The sequence below is a fragment of the Centropristis striata genome, chromosome 20, assembly GCF_030273125.1.
Source record: "Centropristis striata isolate RG_2023a ecotype Rhode Island chromosome 20, C.striata_1.0, whole genome shotgun sequence".
In the NCBI taxonomy this organism is placed as follows: Eukaryota; Metazoa; Chordata; class Actinopteri; order Perciformes; family Serranidae; genus Centropristis; species Centropristis striata.
The window spans coordinates 11,391,690-11,415,705 of NC_081536.1; the positions used below are offsets into that span (position 1 = coordinate 11,391,690).

General features: G+C 36.8%; 1 protein-coding gene across 1 annotated transcript in view; it reads right to left on the reverse strand.

Moving 5' to 3' along the window:
* Positions 1 to 24,016, reverse strand: part of hcrtr2 (hypocretin (orexin) receptor 2) — a 30,145-nt gene that overhangs the window by 2,512 nt on the left and 3,617 nt on the right. The window contains exons 2-6 of the mRNA XM_059358837.1: positions 15,473 to 15,651; positions 10,454 to 10,697; positions 2,409 to 2,524; positions 2,118 to 2,332; positions 1,805 to 1,926 (exon numbers count right to left, since the gene is read on the reverse strand). Of these exons, the coding sequence (XP_059214820.1) occupies positions 1,805 to 1,926; positions 2,118 to 2,332; positions 2,409 to 2,524; positions 10,454 to 10,697; positions 15,473 to 15,651 (876 nt within the window). The remainder of the gene's footprint in view (positions 1 to 1,804; positions 1,927 to 2,117; positions 2,333 to 2,408; positions 2,525 to 10,453; positions 10,698 to 15,472; positions 15,652 to 24,016) is intronic.

Genomic DNA, 24,016 nt, shown 5'->3' on the forward strand with positions numbered 1-24,016 from the left:
CCATTTTTTCTCATCAATTTACATTCAGATTTTGTTCTTTATACATTGTTTAAAAAACATTATATTTGATTATATTCTGTTAAATTATATATTTAAAAAAAAATGCATATTTATTTTTATAAAGTTTATTAAATATTTATTGTATATAAGTGTGGGGAAACCATGACATTTTTATCTGGCATTACGGTAATGAATTTGTGAAAAAAAAAAGTTCAAAAATAAAGAAAATATTATTTTCAGCACAAAACAATGAATTGTGCCTCATTATGGCTATATTGTTAATTCATATAAAAGTGAAATATATATTAGTTTATTAAAGTATGTCCTTATAATCTTCACAGACATAACTTAGCCTGGCTTCATGAGAATCACCCATTTAAATATGTTTCTTCATTGATGTTCATACTACTCCATGCAACAAACTATTTCACCTATTTAACATGCTAAAATATATTTTCTCCAATGTGCAATATCTGTAAAAATGCAAAGTACTCTCAGGAAAACAAACAAACACAAAAAATATATATTAATAATAATTGCCAAATAGCAGTGATGTATGTATAGAATGCGTATAGAATGTATGTATAGGTCTTATCTTTATATTCTTTATTCTGTCTTCCATATCTATGTGTCTGTATCTTGAGCTGCTGTGACAACTAAGTTAAGGGATAAAGTCATATTTTATCTTATCTTACTGATATTCTCTAGATAGCACCAAAAATTTTCAAATGCATGCTTGCTTCAGAAACAACATTTTTCAGTTTCATAGGTAACCTAAGATTCAGATGTCATTATTAGAGCCAAAAATCATTTAAAAAACCCAAATTTAACTTGGACTAATTGTGTATATTGACATCATACTATCAGATGAAGAATTTAAACCAGTGGGGTCTATTCTGCCCTACAAAGCCTAACTGCAGTAACTACGCAAAGGGTGAAACTGAGAAAAACTGCTTTAAAGTTTTTGAACGTTTCTGAACCGGCCAGCCAAATGGGTTATAGGTAGGTAAGTGATATGACACTTATTTCTACATGTATTGATGATGTAATTTTTATGCTCAAAAATCATGATGATTTTTTTTACCTTTGACCCCAAAAATGTAGTTACTGCACTCTGGTTTTGCATTTCTGTAAAAGGTTCTCATAGTAATGCAAAAGCAGAGTGCAGTAACTACAATGTTGTTGTCTTCTTTCAGCTTTTATATTTTGTTTTCAGTGAATAAACATTTTCAAATTGATTTTGTTATAAGTGTATTTAAAAGTGTTTACAATTCTATTCAAAGATTTGTGTATTTTAGACTTGATATTATAAAGTTATGTTATAATTTAGTCTTAATATAATTTTATCTTACTTTTTTACTTAATCACTATATAGTGATAGTTTCCCTATCAAATAGACTTATAATTTCTGTTATTCTTGTCTTCACTATTCAACACAATGACCGTAAGTGAACTTACTGCGGTCTGCTTTGGTTTTATGTTTAAATTCGTATATATATCCAAAGCAGACCGCAGTAAGTGCAATTACTGCGGTCTGCTTTGGTTTTGAGTTGGATTTTGTAGTTACTGCAATTTTTATATCATTATTTCTCTGAAAATAAGCAAAATTGAAATCTAAAACTTTGTCACAAGATAAAACAGACATCAAGGAGTTAATTTTTAGTTATAACTCAATTTCGACCAAAAATGTAGTTACTGCAGTTAGGCTTTGTAGGGCAGTATTGTTGTGGCCAAACCGTCCACTAGAGGGCCGCAAAGAGCCCACAGGACTGGTCCAAAATGATGAGGCAGGTCACACACTTACCGCTGAGGAAATTGTAGATGATGGGATTTGCTGCACTGTTGGCATAAATGAGCCAATGAGAGAAAGTGAACCATGCGTACACTGTCTCTCTGTCATTGGTCTTCTTGAAGGTCCCAAAGACTCTGCAGGAAAAGTTACATGGATCAGTTAAAATTAAATTTGCATGCTTTTGTATTGCAGAAAACAAGCCGAAGTTTAATACTTTGAATAGTCATTATTAAACATGAATCTACTGAGGTAAAGAAATGAAGTGAGCCTTTGTTTATCAGTGTATGTGTTTCAGTTCTCTTTGAGGCAGCAGAGATATTTTTACCTCTTCATGACATTGAGCACGCTGATTGGCAGGTAGCACAGGGCGAAAACAAAGAGCACAACCATCAGCATGCGGGCGGTCTTGCGTCTGGCTCGTATCTGTTTGATCTCAGCACAGACCGTGCTGGTCCTCACCCTCAAGGGCTCTCCTTGCCCCGGAGCTGAGCACTGGATGGACCTCCACTTCCTCTGCAGCACTGATGTGCTTCCAGGAATCTGTTAATATATGTGCCTTTATCAGTTTAGAGCCGATGGATAACCTTTAATAAACGTAAATCGCTGGAGTACTAACCTGTTGACACCACAGCTTGTGACAGATCTGGATATATGCCAGGACCATGAGACATAGTGGAGCAAAGTATGTGACGATGAAGAAACAGGTGTGGTAGACCTTTGGGTAAACCTCAGCTGTTGTGAGAATAAAAAACATCACACAGAAAGATTTAGGGCTACATCCTCCGCTGGCTGATAATATCAGTGTATCATTTTGTACTATAGTGAGAGATTAGTTAGTAGCCTGCATTGTATAAAAATAAAAAATAAAAAATAAAATAAAAACTTTTATTATTAATTTACAGAATCCAATTGCTCAATGGTCTTGAATGTTAAATTACAGTGGATTTTATGTAAATAAATAATTACATATATCACTGCATGTAAAATTAAGGCAACTTTCTGTTTTCTTACATAAAACTAAATTGAAAGTAAAAAAATAAAAAAATAAAAATGTTTAAAAAAAGTTATTCCACAGATATATATTTTAAATGCAGATATTTACTGTATATTATCCATATTTTTTAAAAATAAATATCTCTAAATTAACTTATTGTTTTTTCCTGTTGTTTGACAGTAAGTGCAACTTTTACTGCTAAACTTTTTACTTATTTTTTCATTTTTATTACAGTGTATACTTAGTTTTTAAAATCTGGATTCCATAATAATGCCCAATATATCCAGGCAATTTCTTGCCTTGGCTTTTTTTTATCAGTTATACTAAAATGCTATTCAAAAATGAGTTTTTTAGATGCAAAAAAAAAAAAATCAATGTCAGCTGTCAGATTTACTTTGCAACTCAAAGTTGATAAAATATGTACTGATAGAAATCGGAATCCTTTCACAGCTTGATAGGAAGTTTTCTTACTGACAAGTGAGAGGATGCATTTTTCAGCAGAAGTGATTCTAGCTCCTGACTAATGCATCCTATATCACTTCAGCTTAAGTCACTAATAAATGTTTGAAACTCACCCTGTTGAGCAAGAATATGTGCAGATAAAACCTTTTGAATTCTAAGCTTCAGGAGAGAAACCTTAGGGGTGGAGTTGTTATTCAGCGGAGCCGACTTTGTAGCTGCTGAGACGTGAATCCCCCAGTTATTTCCACCAAGGCGAGCATTAGATATATGACATTTTCACAGTGAAACCAAACTATTTGCTGTTAAAACCATTTGACTCTGAGATCTACGGGGACAAAGTGAAGAGTGGGATGCAGCATTTAAAGAAAAAAAAACCTTAGAAGAAAGGAAGCAAGATGATAATAAACTACGAGGAATATTTGTATCATGGGACTTCATCTAGTGGAGGATTTCATTCATCCTCTCAGCCAGATCAGAAAGATTTCTCCTGATGACTAATTTGGCAAATAATAAACATCTGAAAACATTTGCAACTTCTGCACGAAGCTTCCTCAGTTCTGTGGGCGGTGGTTGAAACTGATTTAATATCTGTGTGTTTCACATCCTTATGCCGTATCGTTTGATTTGTAATATATTCTGACTGTCTTTAGAACTGAATGACAGAGCTGCATTTAATGGAAAGGGTAAAGATACCAAAGCCTCAACAAGTCTGACACATTTGGTTCATCTCAAGTGTCACATAAAACTCTGAGCACTTATATACACACTGATCACGGTAAAACTCGGATGTCTATAAGACTGAAGAGCTCTTCAACAAATGCAAAGCAGACAAGGTCATACATGATGGAAATTAATAATCCCTTTTTTTTTATAGCTGAACATCCTGTTTAATCATTCGCTGAGTTGACTGATGCCTAAACTTTGGTTTGTAAGAAATGAATTAAATTGAACACATTTATATTCACTACAGTTTATTGACCCTCAGCAACTAATTCTGGCTCAGTCAGGAATGTCAGAGGCCGTCTCTTGAGAATAATGTGGCAGTAGATATTATGTAAATGTCCTTTTGCCTGCTACCACTGTGTTTAATGCAAAGCCAAACTTGCTTTACTCTAAGAGTTTTGCAGTCTTTGCCAGATCAAAAAAGTAATTTCTTTTCAGGATTAATTTAAGGCTAGGCTAGGACCTTGCACATTTTTGCCATTTAGAATTTTAGCAACAAAAAAGCATTTGCAAGTTGCTTCAATGTGTTCTTTTCTGTGAGCTCCTGAATACCTGTTTAAATGGATACTTCTACACCACAAAACACTTTTGTCCCTTGATGTACAGCCATGCAGAGCTCCACCGAGAACATAAAAAAAAGAACTTGTGACGTGACATAAATGGAATTTCTTGGTCAAAGTACTCGTATTCTGAAAAAGCTGGGATGCAATGAAAAATGTAATAAAAACAGAATACAATGATTTGTGAATCCTTTGCGACCTCCATTCAATTGAATACAAAGACAGGATGTCTATTGCTCACACTGAGAGACTTTTTTTGGTAAATATATACCTCATTCTGAATTTGAGTCATTCTGCTTAATTTGGTTAACACAGTATCTCAACTTATTTGGAACTGGGTTGTAAGCTATTTTATGTCCTGCTAAAACACTTTCTCTTATGTTAAAGCCTTAAATTTAAATTGGATGAGACGAACAAACGGTGGACTTTCACCCAGAAAACAAAAGTAAATTACTTTTTACGTAACTACCATAACTATTTTTTTTACAACCGCGAACACTACATCTATTCTGTCATTTAGGTTGGGGATCTTGTTGCAGTAGTCAAAGGCCAAGCAGATAAACATTCAGGTGAGTTAGTGTACAATATGGACCGGCTGCAGGCCTGGCTGATAACTGTAAAGATAGGGACAAGCTGGAGAGGGATAAAAAAAAAAACCCTCCCTACTTAAGATCCTTATATCAGTCAGTCTGAACAATACTAAGCTTCAATGTAACCAGTGTTGCCAACTCATCAGTGAGGAAAGTAGCTATTGGCTGTCCTAAAAGTAACTAAATGATGTCATCACATCATTTGCATAATTTACAATGTGCATGTACTTGTAACGGACGTTGTGGGAAAGGAAAAAAGTGAGTAAAAAACACCCTAAATATGTTTAGAACTGCAAATTCACTGACTTTGCGTATGTGCGATTTGCAGACTGGACGCCGAGGGGTTAACATCCCCTCTGGCTCTGTGACGGCAGCTGGGAGAGACTCCTGCGGGAGGACTGTGCCGCTCTGGGGCGAGGGAGGGGCCGCTGGCAGCCCCCGCGGCTCATTAAGAAGAGTAAGAACGAGTCTCCAAAAGTCTCCAATAACACCAGCAAAAGTCGCTAGATTATTCGATTGTCGCTTTTTAGAAAAATTGTCGCTTGGGGGGTCTGAAAAGTTGCTAAATCTTTGGCAACACTGAATGTGACACTTTGAAGCTTTTTGGTGTGTTTCCAATTTCTTCTCTTGTCCGTTCATTTTTATAATTGCCATAAACTTTGTTGAGCTAAATCTCTTTATGCATGTGGGGTTCATGAAAAACTGGCTGATTAACCCTATGAATATTGTGTTTTCTTTGAGAGATAGTCAAAAATACAGTTTATTTTAGAAAGAGACTATAAAAACAGGCAATATTGTCAAAAATGTAACTTTCAGACAGTCTGTGAATGGATCGTAGGTTCCAGAAGTTTCCCTTAGAGAAAGTAACCAAAACAATGCTTAACATTGTGATATTTCTGAATAATAAATCATTTTATTTACTACATGTCTCATTTAAAACGTCACCTAAAAGAATAACTTTTTAGAATAAATAGATTGTGTTAAAAACATTTAATTCTGTACTCCTCTGTGTCGCAATGAAGCCATGATTGATTTTGATAATTGTTGTCAAAGACGTTGTCAATCACGTGACAAATGTTTAGTGAAAATCAGACAGGACTGCAGGCTGTTTACACAGAGCAGAGGGGAGAGGACAGGAGAAGTTGCAAGTAGAATATAACAGTTCAATATGTATAGCATGTGGAGACCCAATTTTTCCCCCAATAATCATCACACCTGTGGACACTTGGAAAAGTGTCAATTTAAAGAAATATATAATTCAACTTATGTTTTTTTCTTTTTTTAAAGATGTGTGGCATAATGACTTTTTTATTCTGCTCAAAATATATTTTTGAGTTGTTCCCACTTCTAGCCATAATTGTGTTGACTCCATAAAGATGCAGGACTTATACATTGCAGTGAAATACAAGGCCACAATGAGTAAAATGTAAAAACAGCAACAACAAAAAAACCCGCCTTGAAACGGCTTTGGGTTCAGAGGTATAATTATCATGGCTGCCATCGAACACGTACTCACTGTGACACTGTAATTTACTACAGTCACAGGGAAGCAACAGCAGCTATTGGGTTTAGAAAATCAATGTCGCACTTTAAATCACTGTGTGAGGAAGGAGTTGAGATCAGCACAGTTCAATACCAAGCGGCCACCTCAGCTGCTGAAAAACAATGCCAAAAATGGGCGGGGCAGAATACAGCGAATAATCCGCGCTGTGTGAACTTGATAAGGGCTTGAACGTAATGCACAGTAATTTATATGTAAAATACTGAAGTCTGGGATTAAAGGGTTTGTCATTTAATTTGTCCGTTTAGTACTGTGGTGCGCCATGGAGTTATCTGTAAGTGTGTTTCCTATGACCTCTGCTGAAACCAGTTGAAATGTAAATTACTTTTTGGAGTTGTGTGAAAGAGAAGATGGAGAGGAGTCGGAAAACTCAGCCGCTCTGAATGAGGCATCCACCCCTTACATATCAAATGCTCAGCATCTTGACAGTGTTGCTAACGCTTGGCAGCTTGAATTTGATGCCAGTGACACTTCCCGGGCGGAAGATAAGAGGAAGTAGATTTTTCTCCCACTGTCACCAGTCTTGTAGCTCGCAGCTTGATCATGATGTAGACTCTGTGACATGGTTGGTTTGGCTAAAGGCATTTACTGAATAAAACGGGAGTATAGTTGGCAGCTGCAGGCAGTGTGATACAGCAAAAACATCATGCAAAGACAGGAAGTCGTATTAATTAATTAACCAAACAGACAACGTGATGTTGGCAACAGGGAGGCTGGCAGGTTGTAGAGAGAACAGCTGGACCTCTTTGGCACCTAAGTAATGTAGACAACCTGTAATTTATCTGTACTTTTGAGCCTGAGTGAATGATGGTGGACAGTTGAGTGGATTAAAGAGAACTCAGTCTTTCCTCTAGGACGTTTTTTTAGCAGCGGGGGTAAAGGGTTATTTGTCCCCTTGATCCCCCCAGTGGGTAATATCAATCAGCAATTTAGTATAGTGTAAAAAATGACACTTGACTGCAAAATAAGCTTTAGAACTAGTATTTCCTATAGGATTTCTCCCCGGAGAAAATTTTAAGTTTGGTGGCCTCTCACACATTCTAATGCCACTATTACATCTTAATCATTTCATATTTTATTGAATTATTGTAAAGGAGAATAATGGTTTTTCAATGTTTTATTTAAGGCATCATATTTTGACAGTCTTCTTTTAAATTACAAAAAAGATTAAAAATAGCTTATAGGAGTTTAATTTTAGAGCTGATATCTAGCCATTTTCCATGGTTTGATAAAGATGATGATAATGAAATGGCTAGAAATCAACTCTTAAATTAAACTCTTAAGAGCTATTTTTGTTGTTATCGTTATATTTGTCCAAACAAAAATGTACAAGAAATTTAAGAAAACAATGGTCTAATAATTTTTTCTGTGACTGTCTTTGGTGGACTGTGTTAACACATCATGTGCTCTTATTTTGAAAGCTACATGTGTTTATTTTATTTTGAAGGCGGGTCTAACACATTCTTACCATAAGGCTTACTAAATACCATGCACACGAAAATAAGTGGAGGCTGACTGCTTTGTTCTCTTTGGGTACCGTTAGCTAGCCAGCTGCTCTATCAGATAGTCTAATCGCACTCAGAAACTTGAGTAATGTAACAGAGTGAGCGAGCAGAAGACTGTGTAGTAAATTTTATGTTACATGTGGTATTTTATATTACTTTTGAGCATTTAGTCTTCTGCTTTAGTTAAAGGCCCCATTCTGACCTCCTGAATGTGCAACAGTCAGCTTCAAGCCCGAAATAACTTGCTATACGGCTCTGGGACTTGTCAGATATTAGAGGCGTTTGGGAGCATATTATAAACAGTATGAATTGTATCCTTTTAAGGTTAAAAGTAGACCTAGCAGCTTGCGCGTGTACAAAAATGTGCAACATACCCTGAGCTGTGGGTTGTCACAATTCTGGTTTACAGAAAGGTTAAAAACGCCCTGACACAGAGAAAAACTCAGAGGACACAGGGCTTTATTGGAGACGGGACACCTCTTTTTTCAGCAGGCCTTAAGATTGGACAAGTGTTCTTGATGTCTGATAATAAAGAAAACATAAAAGAACATCAATGTGCTCTTTGATTCATTTTCTCACTCGAGAGGTAATTCCACTACAACTGCTCGACCCAGCCTGCCGCTGTGGTCAGAGGCGGTTCTACACAAGGGCCTACAGGGGCCCCTGCCCCTGTGAAGAAGCTTTGGCCCCTGCTGTGGCCCCTGTGTCAAATTAATAATGAAATGATCACTTTAAAACGATGAATGACGGAACAATTCTTACCTATTTTTTCTTCAAACAATATCGCATTGTACACAAAATGAACCCAAAATGTGTACATTGTGTAGTTAAATAAAAGCAATAAAAATTGTGTATATTACAAAAAAAAAAGTATTTGTGCACAAAGATGAGAAATATCATTGTTGTACAAAAATAACTGTTCTTGTTGGTAAGTTTCATCGTTTCAATCGATGTATTTGTATCTTCCAAATACACTTAAATTAGATTTTTAAATAAGGTAAAAATAAAGGTTTTGAATGCTTAAATATCATCTTTGCAGTTTTTAAATATGCCTCTCTGATTAAACACTGGCCCCTCCTTGGCCCCCACAGTAAAATTGGTCTAGAACCGCCACTGGCTGTGGTCACTGCTACAGGGTTAAAAAATATAACAATCCTCTATTCTGAAGTAGCAGCAGGCATAATATGGCAGAAACCCTGGAACTTCTGCAGAATACTGCAACAGCACTTTTTTCCCCCCTCTGGTCAAATGGTTTTAACAGCACATAACTGGCCATTTGCGTTTCATTTATGCATTTAACACTCACCTTGGGGATGCAATTCTCTGTAGAAACACCTCTGAAATATAGTGCAATCACACTGTAACTTTATTTTAGAAACTGTAGGAGTCAAATTGTTTTTATCAGCAGATATTTTGTGTCATTTCGGTTTGACAGTTAAAGTTTAATACATGTAACACTCACCTGGTCTGACAGAGGAGGAGATGCAGAAACATCTCTGAAACATAGTGCAGTGTTCAGATTGTTATTTATTTCAGGAGATGTCAGTATCAAATTTTTTATCAGCACATATTTTGAGAGGATGCATTACTTGGCAGCTTAAATCACTTCTCCCGGACAATGCATCCACCCACTTCATACCAAACTGTGAAAGAAATCAACCTGACAGTTTGACACCTTAAATTAATTTTTCCCCCTCATTTACCAAAAACATAAAACCTTTTCAAATATAATTTGAATGCATCAAAAAAGATTTTGTCTTCAGAAATATTGAGTCAAGTAAACAGACCATAACATACAAAGGAAATGTATAACTTCTTAGTCTCATAAAACATTAAAGACTCAGAGTGTTTTTATTGCTGTCTAAATCATTAATATTTGCTTTAGCTGCCAGCTCCAATCAGGAACATGCACTTCTGTCTGTTGTGAGAAAATAATACACTTTAGTATTGCATGTTTTAAAAACCCTAATTATTTTTATTATTTTTTAATTAAGAGTTTACATGCAATCCTACAAAGAACACTCAACTGTTGCCTTGAGGTTTTTTTTAATTGGCACCTTTCCAGTGCGTTTATTTCTAGATAACTTTTAATAAAGTAAACAATCTCTGTTTCATGGCTTTCCAGTCAATAACCTGCCTCAGTTCGTTTAAGGAGAGGAATGTAGCTCAAAGTCGTCTTTTATTTATTTATTTTGTGCATCTGGCAACAAATGAGAAATCTGGCACGATGTTTTCACATGTTTGAGGAGGATTTGTGAAAACTCACCTCCCCAGTGTTCATCACACACAGTGAACAGGCTCGTCTTGTTAGTGAGTTCAGGCAGCAGGCTGCTGCACTCCATCACAATAGCCTGAGGGATCATGATGATGCACGACACAACCCAGATGACAACAATGCTCTTGCGAGCCCTTTTGGCTGTGCTCTTGAACATCAGTGGGTGGCAGATAGCATACCAACGGTCTTGGGCGATACAGCTCAGTGTAAGGACGGATACAGAAACAGAGATGGTCTGGAGATGATAAAAAAAGACACCAGTTATATGTAGAATAAGTATCCTGTAATTTAGTATTTTCAGTCAGAAATTGGTGTCAAAATGCCATTCGCAAGATGTCCCAGTGTATTCTACAGACTTATGAAAGTATCTTGATTGGTACAGATCCCTGCAAAAAAATCAAACTATGATCATTAAAAAAAAAAAAAAAGGAAAATGAGAATAATGATGCAAAAATGACAATTTCTTACAGTATTATAAATTATATCGCAATTGCAATATCAATAAAAACTACTTAAAATCATTATGCAGACCTTAAGGAACATTATTTAAAAATGTATAGTTTATGTAGACTTGATTTGAGTCGTGTTTTGTAGCTTTATTAGTCAGCTTCTTTTCCAAGGCTGTAGCAGTAGACAATCTGAGGTAGCTAGTGATAGGAGAGGGATGTCATGAAATGATCCACCAGTGCCTACGTTGGTGTTTTTGCTTATTATATGTCAAATGTCAAATGCTTCAAAAAAGTGCCTAAGATCCTTACAACTTAAGATAAAAATGAATGTAAGTCAATAAGCCATAATAATTGATACAAGTATTCAAATTATATCATGAAAAAAAATCATTTTCATCAAGTTTTAACAAATGAAGACACAAAAAACATTGAAAAACATTTCTTATTTCTTAATGTAGAAACATGAACAAAATCATTCTTAGCACTTACAAGATTAAATCAATTATTGATAATTTGCTTTCCATGGTAAAGGATTAGCAGATCTTTTTTTCAGCTGTCACACATGTTGTCTGCCATAGTTCTGATATTCAGAAAAAGCCTGAACCGAAAAACCTTGCGCATTCTTACAACATGTTGTATTAGATGGGGATCGGGCTAATCCCTGTTATAGTGAATGTAGCAGCACAATGATTTTATCAGCCTTTTACAATGGCTGCATTTGCTTTCACCTGAACGTCTGTGGAGACAGAAGACACAGTGGATTAGAACATTAAAGGCTTATGATGATGAAACTGCAATCCACCGGAAGTGTAAAGTCCCAGAGTCTCCAGGGTTCAGTTAGTCTGACAGGGCAGGGGGGGAGGGGGGCAAAGACAATCGTCTTTGTCTTCTTCTTTTCCTCAGTGATAGAAGGCTGTCTACTCTCACCACTATCTCAAGTCCACACCTGCCTTTTTTCCAAGGAGAGGTTTAGGAAGGCAGAGTTTCACCAGATCAGGCGAGATTTCAATTACGGATATGTGGAATTGGACAACGGTTAGATGTGGCATGTTGATGCATGGAAAACCTACTTTGTACATGCGCTCATCCTATTTTGGTGTGTTACCGATGGTTCTCTTCTGGAAAAGTCCAATTGGTTTAGCTGCAGCAGCACAAACTTCATGTGGGGGATAAACCTCGTCAGGTGGGAAATATAAGCTCAGCTCCATCACTTTGGAATGATTAGCTTAAAGATGTCACCGGTGAGCTAAATCAACTATGTGTCTAATCTCCTTCATTTAAAGCGTCTAAAAGACGGGTGAAACATTGTTAGCAGTAAAGGAGCAAATCCTCAAGTAATTTCCCTCTGCCTGACAGGAAATCAATCGTAGAGGCTGCTCACTAACATTGTTTGTCATCTGCTTAAGAAAAAAGAAATCAAGCCAAAATCTCAGTACCATTTTGATTTACATAGCATCATATTTCTTTGCACCACGTCAAACTGCATCATATTGTAGTATAGTGTGTATTCTATTGTATTGTATTACATCGGCATTGGTCCATATGTTTACTTTAAAACCTATGCAGCCTTGGCTAGAAATCCTATAGATAATATATTAATAGCATGCTATAATGGGTTTACATTGGTCTAAGATGTACTTCCCTAGAGTATGATGGCTTTGAAGAGAGCACAGATAGTGGCTTCAGCAGTAAGACAGGGCCACATCGGCCTGGCCTGATATTGATTTTATTTTTAGGTAGCGCAGTTTGCTGCTCGCTCTTTCACAGCGGCACATTATCCAGATTCCATGCACATAACCTTGCCTGCTTCTCCCAACCAGGGTTGGGCTGATCATAGAAAAGTAGCCCACTTGAAAAAAAATCTGAATTATCCCTTTAAAGGCTGAGTACACTGAACTAATGCAAACCACAGGGAGTGGATCGTGTATGTCCTTTGGTTTTAAGTTGCCTCAGATCAGGGGTCTGCAGCCGAGCAAATGAGCCGTTGTTGGAATGGAGCCGCAAACATTCTTTTGAGCCTTACAACGAAGATAAAACAGCCTACTGATTCTAAATTGACATACCAACATTACTAATGGGTCATATTGAGCACTTTTTATTGTGATTTTGTCAGAATGCAGCAATGACCCAAGTGCAATTTTGTAATCGAAAGCTAGCCTAGCGAGGGAAAATGCTAAACTTGACTTGAAGTTGGCAAAACTTAAAGGTTAGGGCACCAGGTCATGAGCTTTTTGTAAGCTATGATGCACATTTTGGCTAACTAATAATGCCATATATAGGTTACACATTTTATAATTGAAGAATACAAATTGTTTTTGCCCTACACCATTGATAAATTAAAATATAAAGAAATAACCGTTTCAATCTGTATACTTTTTATGTTGCAGCCATAGCAGATGGCCTGAAGAGCCCCATGTGGCTCCAGAGCTGCAGGTTGCCTACTCCTGCCTTAGATAGAGATATATAATCCGTTCAAGGTATTATAGACCTTCAACCTGAGCTAAGCAAGCTGCATTAGACTTTTATTAAGGACTTCCAGTATCCTTGAGCCAATCCCTCTTGTTTACTACAATAACTGAGTCCATACGCAAACTGTGAGTCAATATTTACACACGATGCAGTTTTTTTCTCGACCGTTTATCTTGTCTTTCAGGAATCATTTACATCACTGGGTTTTCAGCATACAGTACTGACGATGGAGCAGTGCATTTTACTTCTTTGGGATGATACCCCTGAGGCAAGGCAGCACTGCAGCACATAAGCCCGAGCAAAATGTCACAGGAAATGCTGGGAGAACTGAAGGAATTCATTCAGTGGTAATACGTCTGGGTGAAAAACATTCTACTGGATTCATAAATACTGTAGCAGCAGTAGAAAAACACAGAGCAGCAAGACAGTGTCACCATGAAGGGTTTCAAATAGACTGGAAGCAGTCAGCACAGCAGACTCTGTCTTGTGTCCGGAATAACTTTACTCACCATCTTACCGCTGGTTTACAGCCGCATCCAGGCAGAACATGTTGTGTACCGTGTCTTGCGATATGGGGGAGCAATAATTCACATTGATATGTGTGTGTGTGTTGAATATAGTAGGTATAGTAGTATTTGTAGAAGAAGAGTGTAGAATACAGGATTTGTATAGGATAGAGTAGGATCTGCAGTGTGTATGATTCTTTTTAGCTGATGTGTTGGCACAGTGGAGAGGATGCTGCAATGGAATTTTCTAAAAAAAAAAAAAAAATATAGGAATAACTAAAAGACTAGCCCCAAAGCATTAAATGAAAGCTCTCACACAGAGCACATCTCATGGGATGTGAAAAAAGGACCCTTATAAATACGGGAAATGTGAAATAATAGAAACCCAGATCTTGGCATGCCCTCATGACAAGTGTTGGGAACATTGAATATAATTATTTACTACTACTCCTTCTTATTACATTTGATTGCTTTTCTAGCAGCATAGGCAAGAAAGGTTCTTAAACCACACATTATTTGGAGGCAGTGAACCTCACAACAGTACTCAACACTGATCACTGTCAAACTTGACAGTTTATAAGAACATAGTGCTGAATTTCCAGCCCTGAAAGGTGTTCCTTTCAGACAACATGCCGTTCTGTGGTCAGCTAGTTGAAGACGTGCCAGTGCATTAGTTCTCTAGCACCACCTTTGCCTGCCAGTCAAATCAATGAAAAACAGCGCTTAGAATGAGCACATACTGGCAAATGAATGGAGCCAGACTCAACTGAGTGACAGCTCCCCGTAAGCCATCAAACCTTGATGGGGTTGTACTCAAATTAGTCCCAATGGCTCTGCTGACCTGCAATGAATGGACAAATGCCAAACGAAGGCATTCCTGCATGGCCAATGTAAGAGTGTCATGTTCTACAATATTTGAACTGTTACATTTATTATGTAATTTAATGATGCAACACCCTCAAATGTTACTAGTTACTCCCCAAACCCTGGTTATTCTCTTCACGTGCCAGGAAGAAGCCAAGCTGAGCCTTCAGAGCTGACCTGCATGCTCTCTCCATCTCTCTCAATTCAAGTCAATTCAATTCAAAAGGCTTTACTGTCATGGATGTTTCAACACAATATTGTCAAAGCACAAGTACATTTCATTATATATATATATTATGGATGAAAGAGATATAATGAAATAGATGTGTGTGTGAGATAAATCAAATACAAATTTACAATTCATTAAGTAAATATAGTAAATAAAGAGACGATATATCAATACAAAATCCAATGTCTCTCTCTTTCTCTCTGTCTCTCTCTCTCTCTCTCTCTATGTCTCTCTCTCTCTCTCTCTCTCTCTCTCTCTCTCTGTCTCTCTCTCTTAGCTCCTGCATGGTCTTCTTTGTTTTCTTTGTAACATTCAACAACAATCTTGTTTTAATTAATATATAATAATATAATTATTTATTAATTATTTAATATATTTTTAATATATTTTTAGTTTGGTCCAGACCACGTTCTTCCTCCTTCTTTGTCTGAACCCTGAGCCACTTTATCACACTATCAACTTTTTTTTCCAGATGTAAAGGTTGAGCTCTTACCTGCAGATAAGGCACAATTTTGCAAAGCGTCTTTCCGAAGAACCATGTCTCTGTGATGTCTACCACGAGACTGGCAGGCAGGCAGATGATGGTGACCAAAACGTCGGCGAAGGACAGATTCACTATGAAGTAGTTGGTCACGGTGCGCATGTGACGGTTTTTCCAAACTGCAAAACAAACTGAAAATGATGCACAATCAAGGACCGCCCGAGGACTCAATAAAGACCAATATTTATCACATGAGTGCAGGGTATTTAATGTAAATCACCACTGCTTTGAAGGCAAGCAGTCAATCATAGAGTTTGAATTAACAATCAGTCATCATCCTGTTTATGTGTTTGTTCCCATTGGCGATTATGAATCAAACAGAAATTTTCATTAATTTAAGTTTGAATGTGTTAGCGTGAGATTACCTGCTGGGACTGCCACAGTTCAGTATTTTCTCATTTATAACGGTGATTTATCAACAGTTTTACAGCTGCATCAAAAATCTCATTGCAACTAGATCCAATCCACTGTCCAGAACTGGCAGATGGACATAATATCCTAAATATTAGCAGTTCAACACATATTACTTTTGTATTATATATCATATTATCATATATATCAGTTTCTATCACTCTGAAGAGACACGACCAGCTACAAAATGATCTGATGGTGCAAGAATCACAAGTAGACAGATGGATTATGTAATGGAAGATATAAACTAATTTATTTGATATTATTTGAGTCTAAGTGGTGTGAAATTGTCTATTTGCTTCATAAGATCTAAGCAATCAAACCTACAGGAGTACAATAAGATCCAAATTGTAATAAGCTAACTGTGTAGTTCTAACGGAGAAAGAAATAATAGAATAAATGTTTGTAGAGCATTCATAGTAATATTCAGCAGTATAGTGTGCACGGGGCACAGCTGTTTTTTTTTTTTTTTTTTTACCATGTCTGCAATACCAAAGTATATTTTGAGAGAAATTTGGATAGTGGGTGAGAATAGTCTGACTGTCTCGATTGCAAAATTGGTGTTCTTCTGAAAAGAGGTTATTAATTAAAGTATTTTAAATTGTTTTGCGATAAAGAGAGAAGAACCACCCGTGTGCAGCATGGACAATCACTACACTGCCTGAGAGCTGAAATAAGGCAAAGGACAGAGTGTGCTGTCAAGACACAGATTGAAGGGGTCTTCCTGGGGGAAGAAAGCTTATGCTAAAAGATGGATAACATTCAATATGCCTCAGGTAACAGCCCACACTCCCCAGATTGCATTTTAAAGATCCCAAATAGCTGTTTCTAGATTCACTGTGCCAATATGCTGCTTGTTATGAAATAAAGAGGACAGGGGACATGCTGTAATAAAGTGCAAACAGATTCATTGTACATCACTGATGAAAGTGCATAATGGTAGGGACAGCCTGATTACAAGCCATGTGAAGTATATGTTGCATATTGTATTTTGTTTACTTTCTGTACAGACAATCTATTGAACATGTCAATCAGACAGAATCCAAGAGAAGAATAATGTGATTCAATTTGTAAGTAGAATACATTCATGTTGCTTTTTTTCTATATAAAATGTATATATTGAATGAGGAGCAAAATCTTGTGTGACTGCACCTTTGCACCACACCTCAAACTCAGACCTCCAGCAAGGCCAATGATGCATTCATGTGATCCTCAGTTGGTCACATTTCGAGCTTATGAGCGTTAAGTTGTAATGTGGAAACAACGTGGATGCTACAAATATGATTTTATTGCTCAGAGGTGTTGATAGAAGGACAGTAAATCTGGCACAACTTTCTGAAGGAGCACCAATGGGATGCATTTGTTTGGCTGTTGAGTTCAAATATCATATTTTTCTCCAGAATGGCAAACCCCATCTTTAACAGCTGACTGTGGGAGATGTCAATCAAAAAGAGGTCTTATCAGGGAACGTAAAAACACCTGTGTAGGCGAACCAGGGGTGCACGGAGCACTGCTGCTCTGTCGTTTAATCTGATATCTGACTGTCAGTGGACTCTTTAGTCGCTCCTCTGTGTATTCATCACTGCTCTCTCAAATGTTGATTGACTGCTATCAGAGTATTTTTTTAACGCTATTTCTTCTTCATGCTCCAACTGTGATATCACTTTGAAATGTAGATTCAAGTGCAACATATTAACAGGATGAAACGTCTGTACTGTGACTTTAACTGCACACAACATCAAAGACAGAACTGAACTTTTCGTTTTGAGCATATCTGTTGCGATTCAATCACAAAGTCTGAGACTAAGATCTAAGGTAAACTAAATGGAGTAATGTGAATAAATTCTGCTGCCACCAAGATAAACATTCGGCCTGAAATTTCTTCTTTTGAGCATCAGCAGTTACTGCGAGCTACTGAAGTGTTTTTCTGCTGGGTGAAAGACATGAGTAAGCTCCTTTTCATCCACCTTACACCTCCCAACGGTGCTATATAAAAACTCAGACAAACTGAAGCACATCTACTCTTTCAAAAGCACACATGAAAGAGCACATCATCACAAATCCCTGGGGGGCGGTTTGATCCACATTAATGCAAGTGAAGGCAGCAGGACCACCCATATTCACCATTCAATCAGAATTAACAATGAGAGAAAGAGAGAACTGTAGGTGCTGCTTCCAGCTGTTTGTTGCTCAGTGTCTGTCTCTTCCAGTTTGTTATGAATGTGGTGTTTACTGTGAATTTCTTCCAGTTTTCTCTCAAGAATAAGTTTTCTGGATTCAGTTGTTTATACATATATGAAATCTTATTCAGGCCTATGGACTAATTTACTGTAATTATTATACAACCAAGGACTGGGACACTTTTATACATTTTTAAGAATTTGTATAAATAAACATGCAGCAGTCCAATCTAACAAAATAACTTCACTGCAAAAAAGCCAACTTGTATTTTTTGGCCTAAAACAGTGATTTAATTTGGTAAAACTTGGAAATATAAATTACTGACATTTAGGGCAATAATGTAAGTTAATGTAACTTAAAATTTTATCGAAGTTTGTTGCCTTGAAATTTTGAGTTCACCCAGCTTTTCTTTTTTTGCAGTGTATATACATGCACTGTAGTTTGATGCTTGAGTACAATTTGTCGTTTGTTGAAGTCTTCCACTTATCTTTATACTCCACTACATTTCATTGACAGCTGTTTTGATGGCTACTTTTCACAGATTCAGATTAATACATAATAGAACCACAATTAACTATTAATTATGATGTAGTATTACTGATTAAGCTACTGTTACATCAGCTCACCCTTTATCCATTACAATGTCAGTGATGTTTTCAGATGAATTTAAATTAAATGGGCCATTCTGCACAATGAGTACTTTTAATTTTGGTCATTCAAATATATTTTGATTCTTATACTTTTGTATTTAAATTCAGGACTTGTAACAGAGTGTTTCTACACTGTTCAAACACTGAATATCAAAAGGTAAAAAGGTCTTATATCATAAATGTTTTACTCTTTTTGTTTTGGAGAGGCTCCTGGTAAAATCTACCTGAACAATGAACACTGAAGGAGTGAGAAATTGACTGCAGCTGATACTGACTATATTGATTCTCTGTATTTTTGCTATTCTTTTGATTGACAGTTTTGTAACAGCAGAAAATAACACATTGTGATTCTAGTAAAAGCTCTGAATACTTCTTCCATCTGCCACAAAAACCAAACTCTTACAGATTTAAAGATGAGTCTGACAGTGCTACAACTTGAAAGTTGCTCCCTATAAATGCCACCAAAATAACGTGTTTTATTGCAATGTAGGCTATAAATGACATCAAGATTTATATTCATGTCGTTCAAATTTGAGAAACACAGGTGTAACTATTAATTTTAGCTGTGCCAATGCCCTCTGGTATAGTTGGCTTACTGGTTTGGATACAACTAAGCCAATTAATCAAACTTCTGGGTAAACTCTTTCTGAAGCTGTTTGTGCAGCAAGAACTCCTCGACATATCCATATCTCACTGCTCTCCTCTGTACAAGCAACACAAGGATAAGACTTATTATATAGCAAACAAAAGGAAAATATTATTTTCCTGCAAAGTAAAAATACAGTTTTGTTCTCCTCTATAATCAACCTGCAGGTCTGCCGAGCTGACTATAGAGCGTGTGAAGTGGATATGTGAGTGTCACTTTGTAACAACATTGTCAACCACTGCTATTTATCGCTGCCAATCACTCAATCAAAACAGAACTGAGTCCTGTGAATAACAACCCACTTCTTCTTTTTTTGTCCTCCACCTTTACCACAATGGAGGTTGATGATCCTCGATGACAAGTGTTTGTTCTGCCTTTTGTTGGCCCCGTTATATAAGTCCTTCTTAATGTTAAGTTCTGCCCCGGCATCATTTTTCAAATCAGGTCAAACCACTGAGAAGAAAATATAAATTCAAAGACATTTTATTTCATTTCATTCAGGTTCAGAGCAGAATGGAGAAAGTGCACATCCTGGAAAACCTCACCAGCTCCACCACAGTGCTGATGCATTTAAACTCCATTTAGCAGTTATTAATTAATGGTCATATTAAATCAAATGAGGCTTAGTGTGAGTTCAATCGGGAATCTCTTTTTGCTCATTCATTCACAATTGTCTCTCTCATTCACCCCACCCGTTTCTGCTCATCAGCTGATTATGGGTGCTCACTCTCTTGACTGTTTTTGCCACAATCTCATCAGACTATCACGTCCCTGCTGTCTATTTTTAAAAATTGCTCCCCTCTGTGCTGCCGTCAGCGTAACTTCAGGCGAGATCATTGCAGCCTTCCTCCACCACATTCACTTCCAACCATCATACCAATGCACAGGTAGAAAGAAGCCATCATAGCCCCCAACCCATTACATCCAGATCATCAGCAGTATCTTCATCCCTTCATTACCACCACCACCACCATGGCTCCTATTCTACTTACAGCTCCATTACCCCCTTTATTTTTAAATGATGAGCCTATGGGGTCTAATCACCACATACTGTTTACATTTATCATCCCTCTGTGTACATGACAGTAAAATATTACTTCACTTAAGACTAAGTTGCTTTTACTGCCGATTTCAATAAGGCACTTGTGTTAAACAGTTAAATTAATCTGTAATTCTGTGTGTGAAGTCTGTTAAGTTCATAACTACTACTAGAAATTTAAGTTAGTAAAATAATGCATTATTGCATGAATATTTCCAATTCTAATTCTAATATTACTGGCATAACGTTTAGGAATTTAAGGTGCATTTGGAGGGAAATTGTCATTTTAAATATTTTCTTTACAATAAAACCCCCAAATGGAACTTTTTAACTGGTTATTAAACAGTTCATTTAATATTGATTATTATTATTATTATTATTATTATTATTATTATTAATTTTTCTCTCTTCATTTCTATTCATTATTTTTTGTCTCTTAATGTACTATTTTTGTATGTTTGTTGTTGTTGTTTTTTTGGTTATTCTGAGGATTGTCTTTGTGTATTCATGCTTCTCATCAATAAAAATGTTGTATATGTATAAAAAAAAAAAAAAAAAAAAGAAGTTTAATATTGATGCCTCTTTATGGCGTACATAAGCAAACAAGACCATCAGTGAGAATATTAGCCAGTTCTATAAAGTTATGCTGGGTCAGCTTCCAACCAAATCACTAGAAATCACGAAATTTCTCCAGAGCCTCCTTAAGCTCAGACTCCAGCGGAGCCTCTGGCAGATGGAGCAGCGGGAGTTATTGCTCCCCAGCCAGCAGCAGAGCTTCACCCCGCTGCTTGGCCTGCTTCCTCAGAGCCAACAGCAACACCACGCTGCTAGATTTTCCCAGTCGGAAACTCATTTGAGAACTGCCAGTCAACCGTGAGAAAAAGTGGATCCTAACCTTTTAAACATCCAATTAATGGACAGAAATACAGCATCACATGGTAAGTGTGAGTTCTTGCCATGACATTTACTATATTGGAAATGTAATCAATGTCTCGCCCAGGCTATTAAGCAGAGCTTTTAACAAACAGCAGGTAGCTTGTTGCCAGAATGAGTGAAATGTACTGTTGCATATTAATTGCGCTGAAATTCTTTCATATCTCTGACAGTGAAAAGTTCAGCTACATTCATATTCATATTCACAGTGTACCTGGGAACACAAGCCAACTGAGTGAATAAAAAGTTCATCTCACGGCCAGTAAAGATGACAGTGTCATTGGAATAAAATATATTCAATCATGCCCCAGTCACAGACAGGGGTCAGCCTTTTAATTTAAAAGGATTTATCAAAACTGTTCTATCTTCTTCATGCACTTTTTTTAAAAAATTGCAATTTTCATGTTCTCGCAGTGTTCCCACTTACTTTGTTTACCTCCACCAGGGTTATGTTTTGATCTGTTTTGTTTTGTTTTCTCTCAGCAGGATTACAGATTTAATGGCACAGTAAGAACCCATTACATTTTGGAGTAGATCTGAATCACAGAGGAGATGTAAGTATCATATTTCACATTCATTAACATTGCAAGATTGGGCAAATACGGCTGCATGGGGATTTGGACCCTGAGGGACATAACAAATGCAGCAGGTTGTCGAAAACAAACAGCAGGATTTCCTGATTTTAACAGCTTTTCCCTCATTACCTTATCAAAGAACCTCATCTATTTTTTATATTTTAAAAGGGTTTTTAGAAGCCCCTCATTGTCTCTTGGGCTACAGTACCGCTCTCTGCCTGAACTATGACTGAAGTGCCAGTGGGGGCGCTGTTTTACCAAAACACAAATATCACTAAAACAAATCATTTTAAAGAAAACAGTCCCAGTCTTTGCTCTTTGAGAGCCCTTCTAGTAATTTGTGTACTGATTTCAGTTTTGCACTTTAGATTTAAGTCTCAACCTCAGGTCTTGAATGTAAATAATATAACTAACCTGTCTCACGACGGTCTAATCCCAGCACACGTTCCCTATTAGTGGGTGAACAATCCAACGCTTGGTGAATTCTGCTTTTACTATAATTTTATTATTATTTATTATGTTATTTCTTTCATTATTTCTGCTATTTTGCTAATATCTTTTATTGCACTAGTTATGATTGATTTAAAAAAAAAATTTTTTATTAATTTCCCCTCAGGATCCCACAATTTCCCCCCATATTGTTCATTGTGTGCTCTCACACTTATGTTGGATGTAGTTGGCTGTGTGTAAAACTCCACCTCTAGCGTGATAATCTGCCTTGTGAGACTGGTTATTCCAAATCATGATAGATTTAGTGAAGCCAGATAATTAATAGCTTTCTCTGATAGACTGATAAGTGTCTTTATAGGACATGGGAACAGCTTTCTATTAATAGTCATGTTTAATACACCAGGATTTGCTTTGTTGTTAAATACTCATATTTTTCCATCTGAACATTTGCTTTCATCATTACTATTTAAAAAAAGATAATTAATTAATATGCATCAGTCAATTTTGCTAGTACACATTAGCGAGATATGAAAGTGGGTCAGTTGGGTATCAGTTATTAGTTAAAAATGCTGTTTGATTTCAACTCAGCACAGGATGAAATCTTCGCCAAGTGAGCGAGATCTGAGATGTTGGCACACACACACAAAGAATGTAAGGAAAGTACGGTACTCATCACTATTCTGCAAATAAGTAGCTGCTAATCAATGTAAGACTTTTGTTGGTGTGATGTGGCCCACAGCAACCGTTATGTATACCCACTTCAAAGATATAACCCCTCTTTGATCTACTGTTATCATGGCCATAATTAAATGAATGCAATAAAGTACCAAACCCAAAGGTGACTGAAGTGATGTCACCGTCTGTAGAGTGCTATGAGTGGTCGTCAGCACGTAGCAAAAGATTGTTTTTAGTTTACAAAACACACCAAAAAATTAATACCTACAGTATCATACAAAGGGCTCACCAGAGGTGGCCAATCAGATGCCAGTAGGAGGTTTTGCTGCCCTGGCTAGCCTGTCAGACTAAACACTGGGGGTTATTGGCAAAAGCCTCCAACTGGCAACTGATTGGTCACCTGGCTTGTTATTATTAAGCCAGAATAAACCATTTTTTTGGCCATTTAGGAATAGCAGAAACAAGCTGAATACATAACATTTACATATTTGATGTTTTTGCCTTGGGGGAACTTTTTTAGAGTTACTATGAACCCCTGTTTTTATTTTAGAAGTTATTTAGCTCATAATCTAGAGTAGGTTCTCGTGATTGATTGGCCAAACAGAACCAATGTAACACCAACCATCTTATCACATTTTCTGTATAAACAACGAACAACACGAAACACAAACAGCTTGTAATGAAAAAAAAGGGGGAAAAAGGGCAAATGGACAGTGAAGTCCAGGCTTTACTGAACATATCTCTGCTGTTTGGCGCTGGGCAGGTAGTATACAGTGAAGTGATCAGAGCTGCATGTGGAAACAACACTCATGGGAGTGGTGACAGTAAATCAAACCAGTAAATTTATAGGCCATAAAATCAAAACAATGAGCTGAAAGATCACAACATGATCATATGTCCGAGGGTAACTGTATAGTCAGATGATAATTGTCTGTG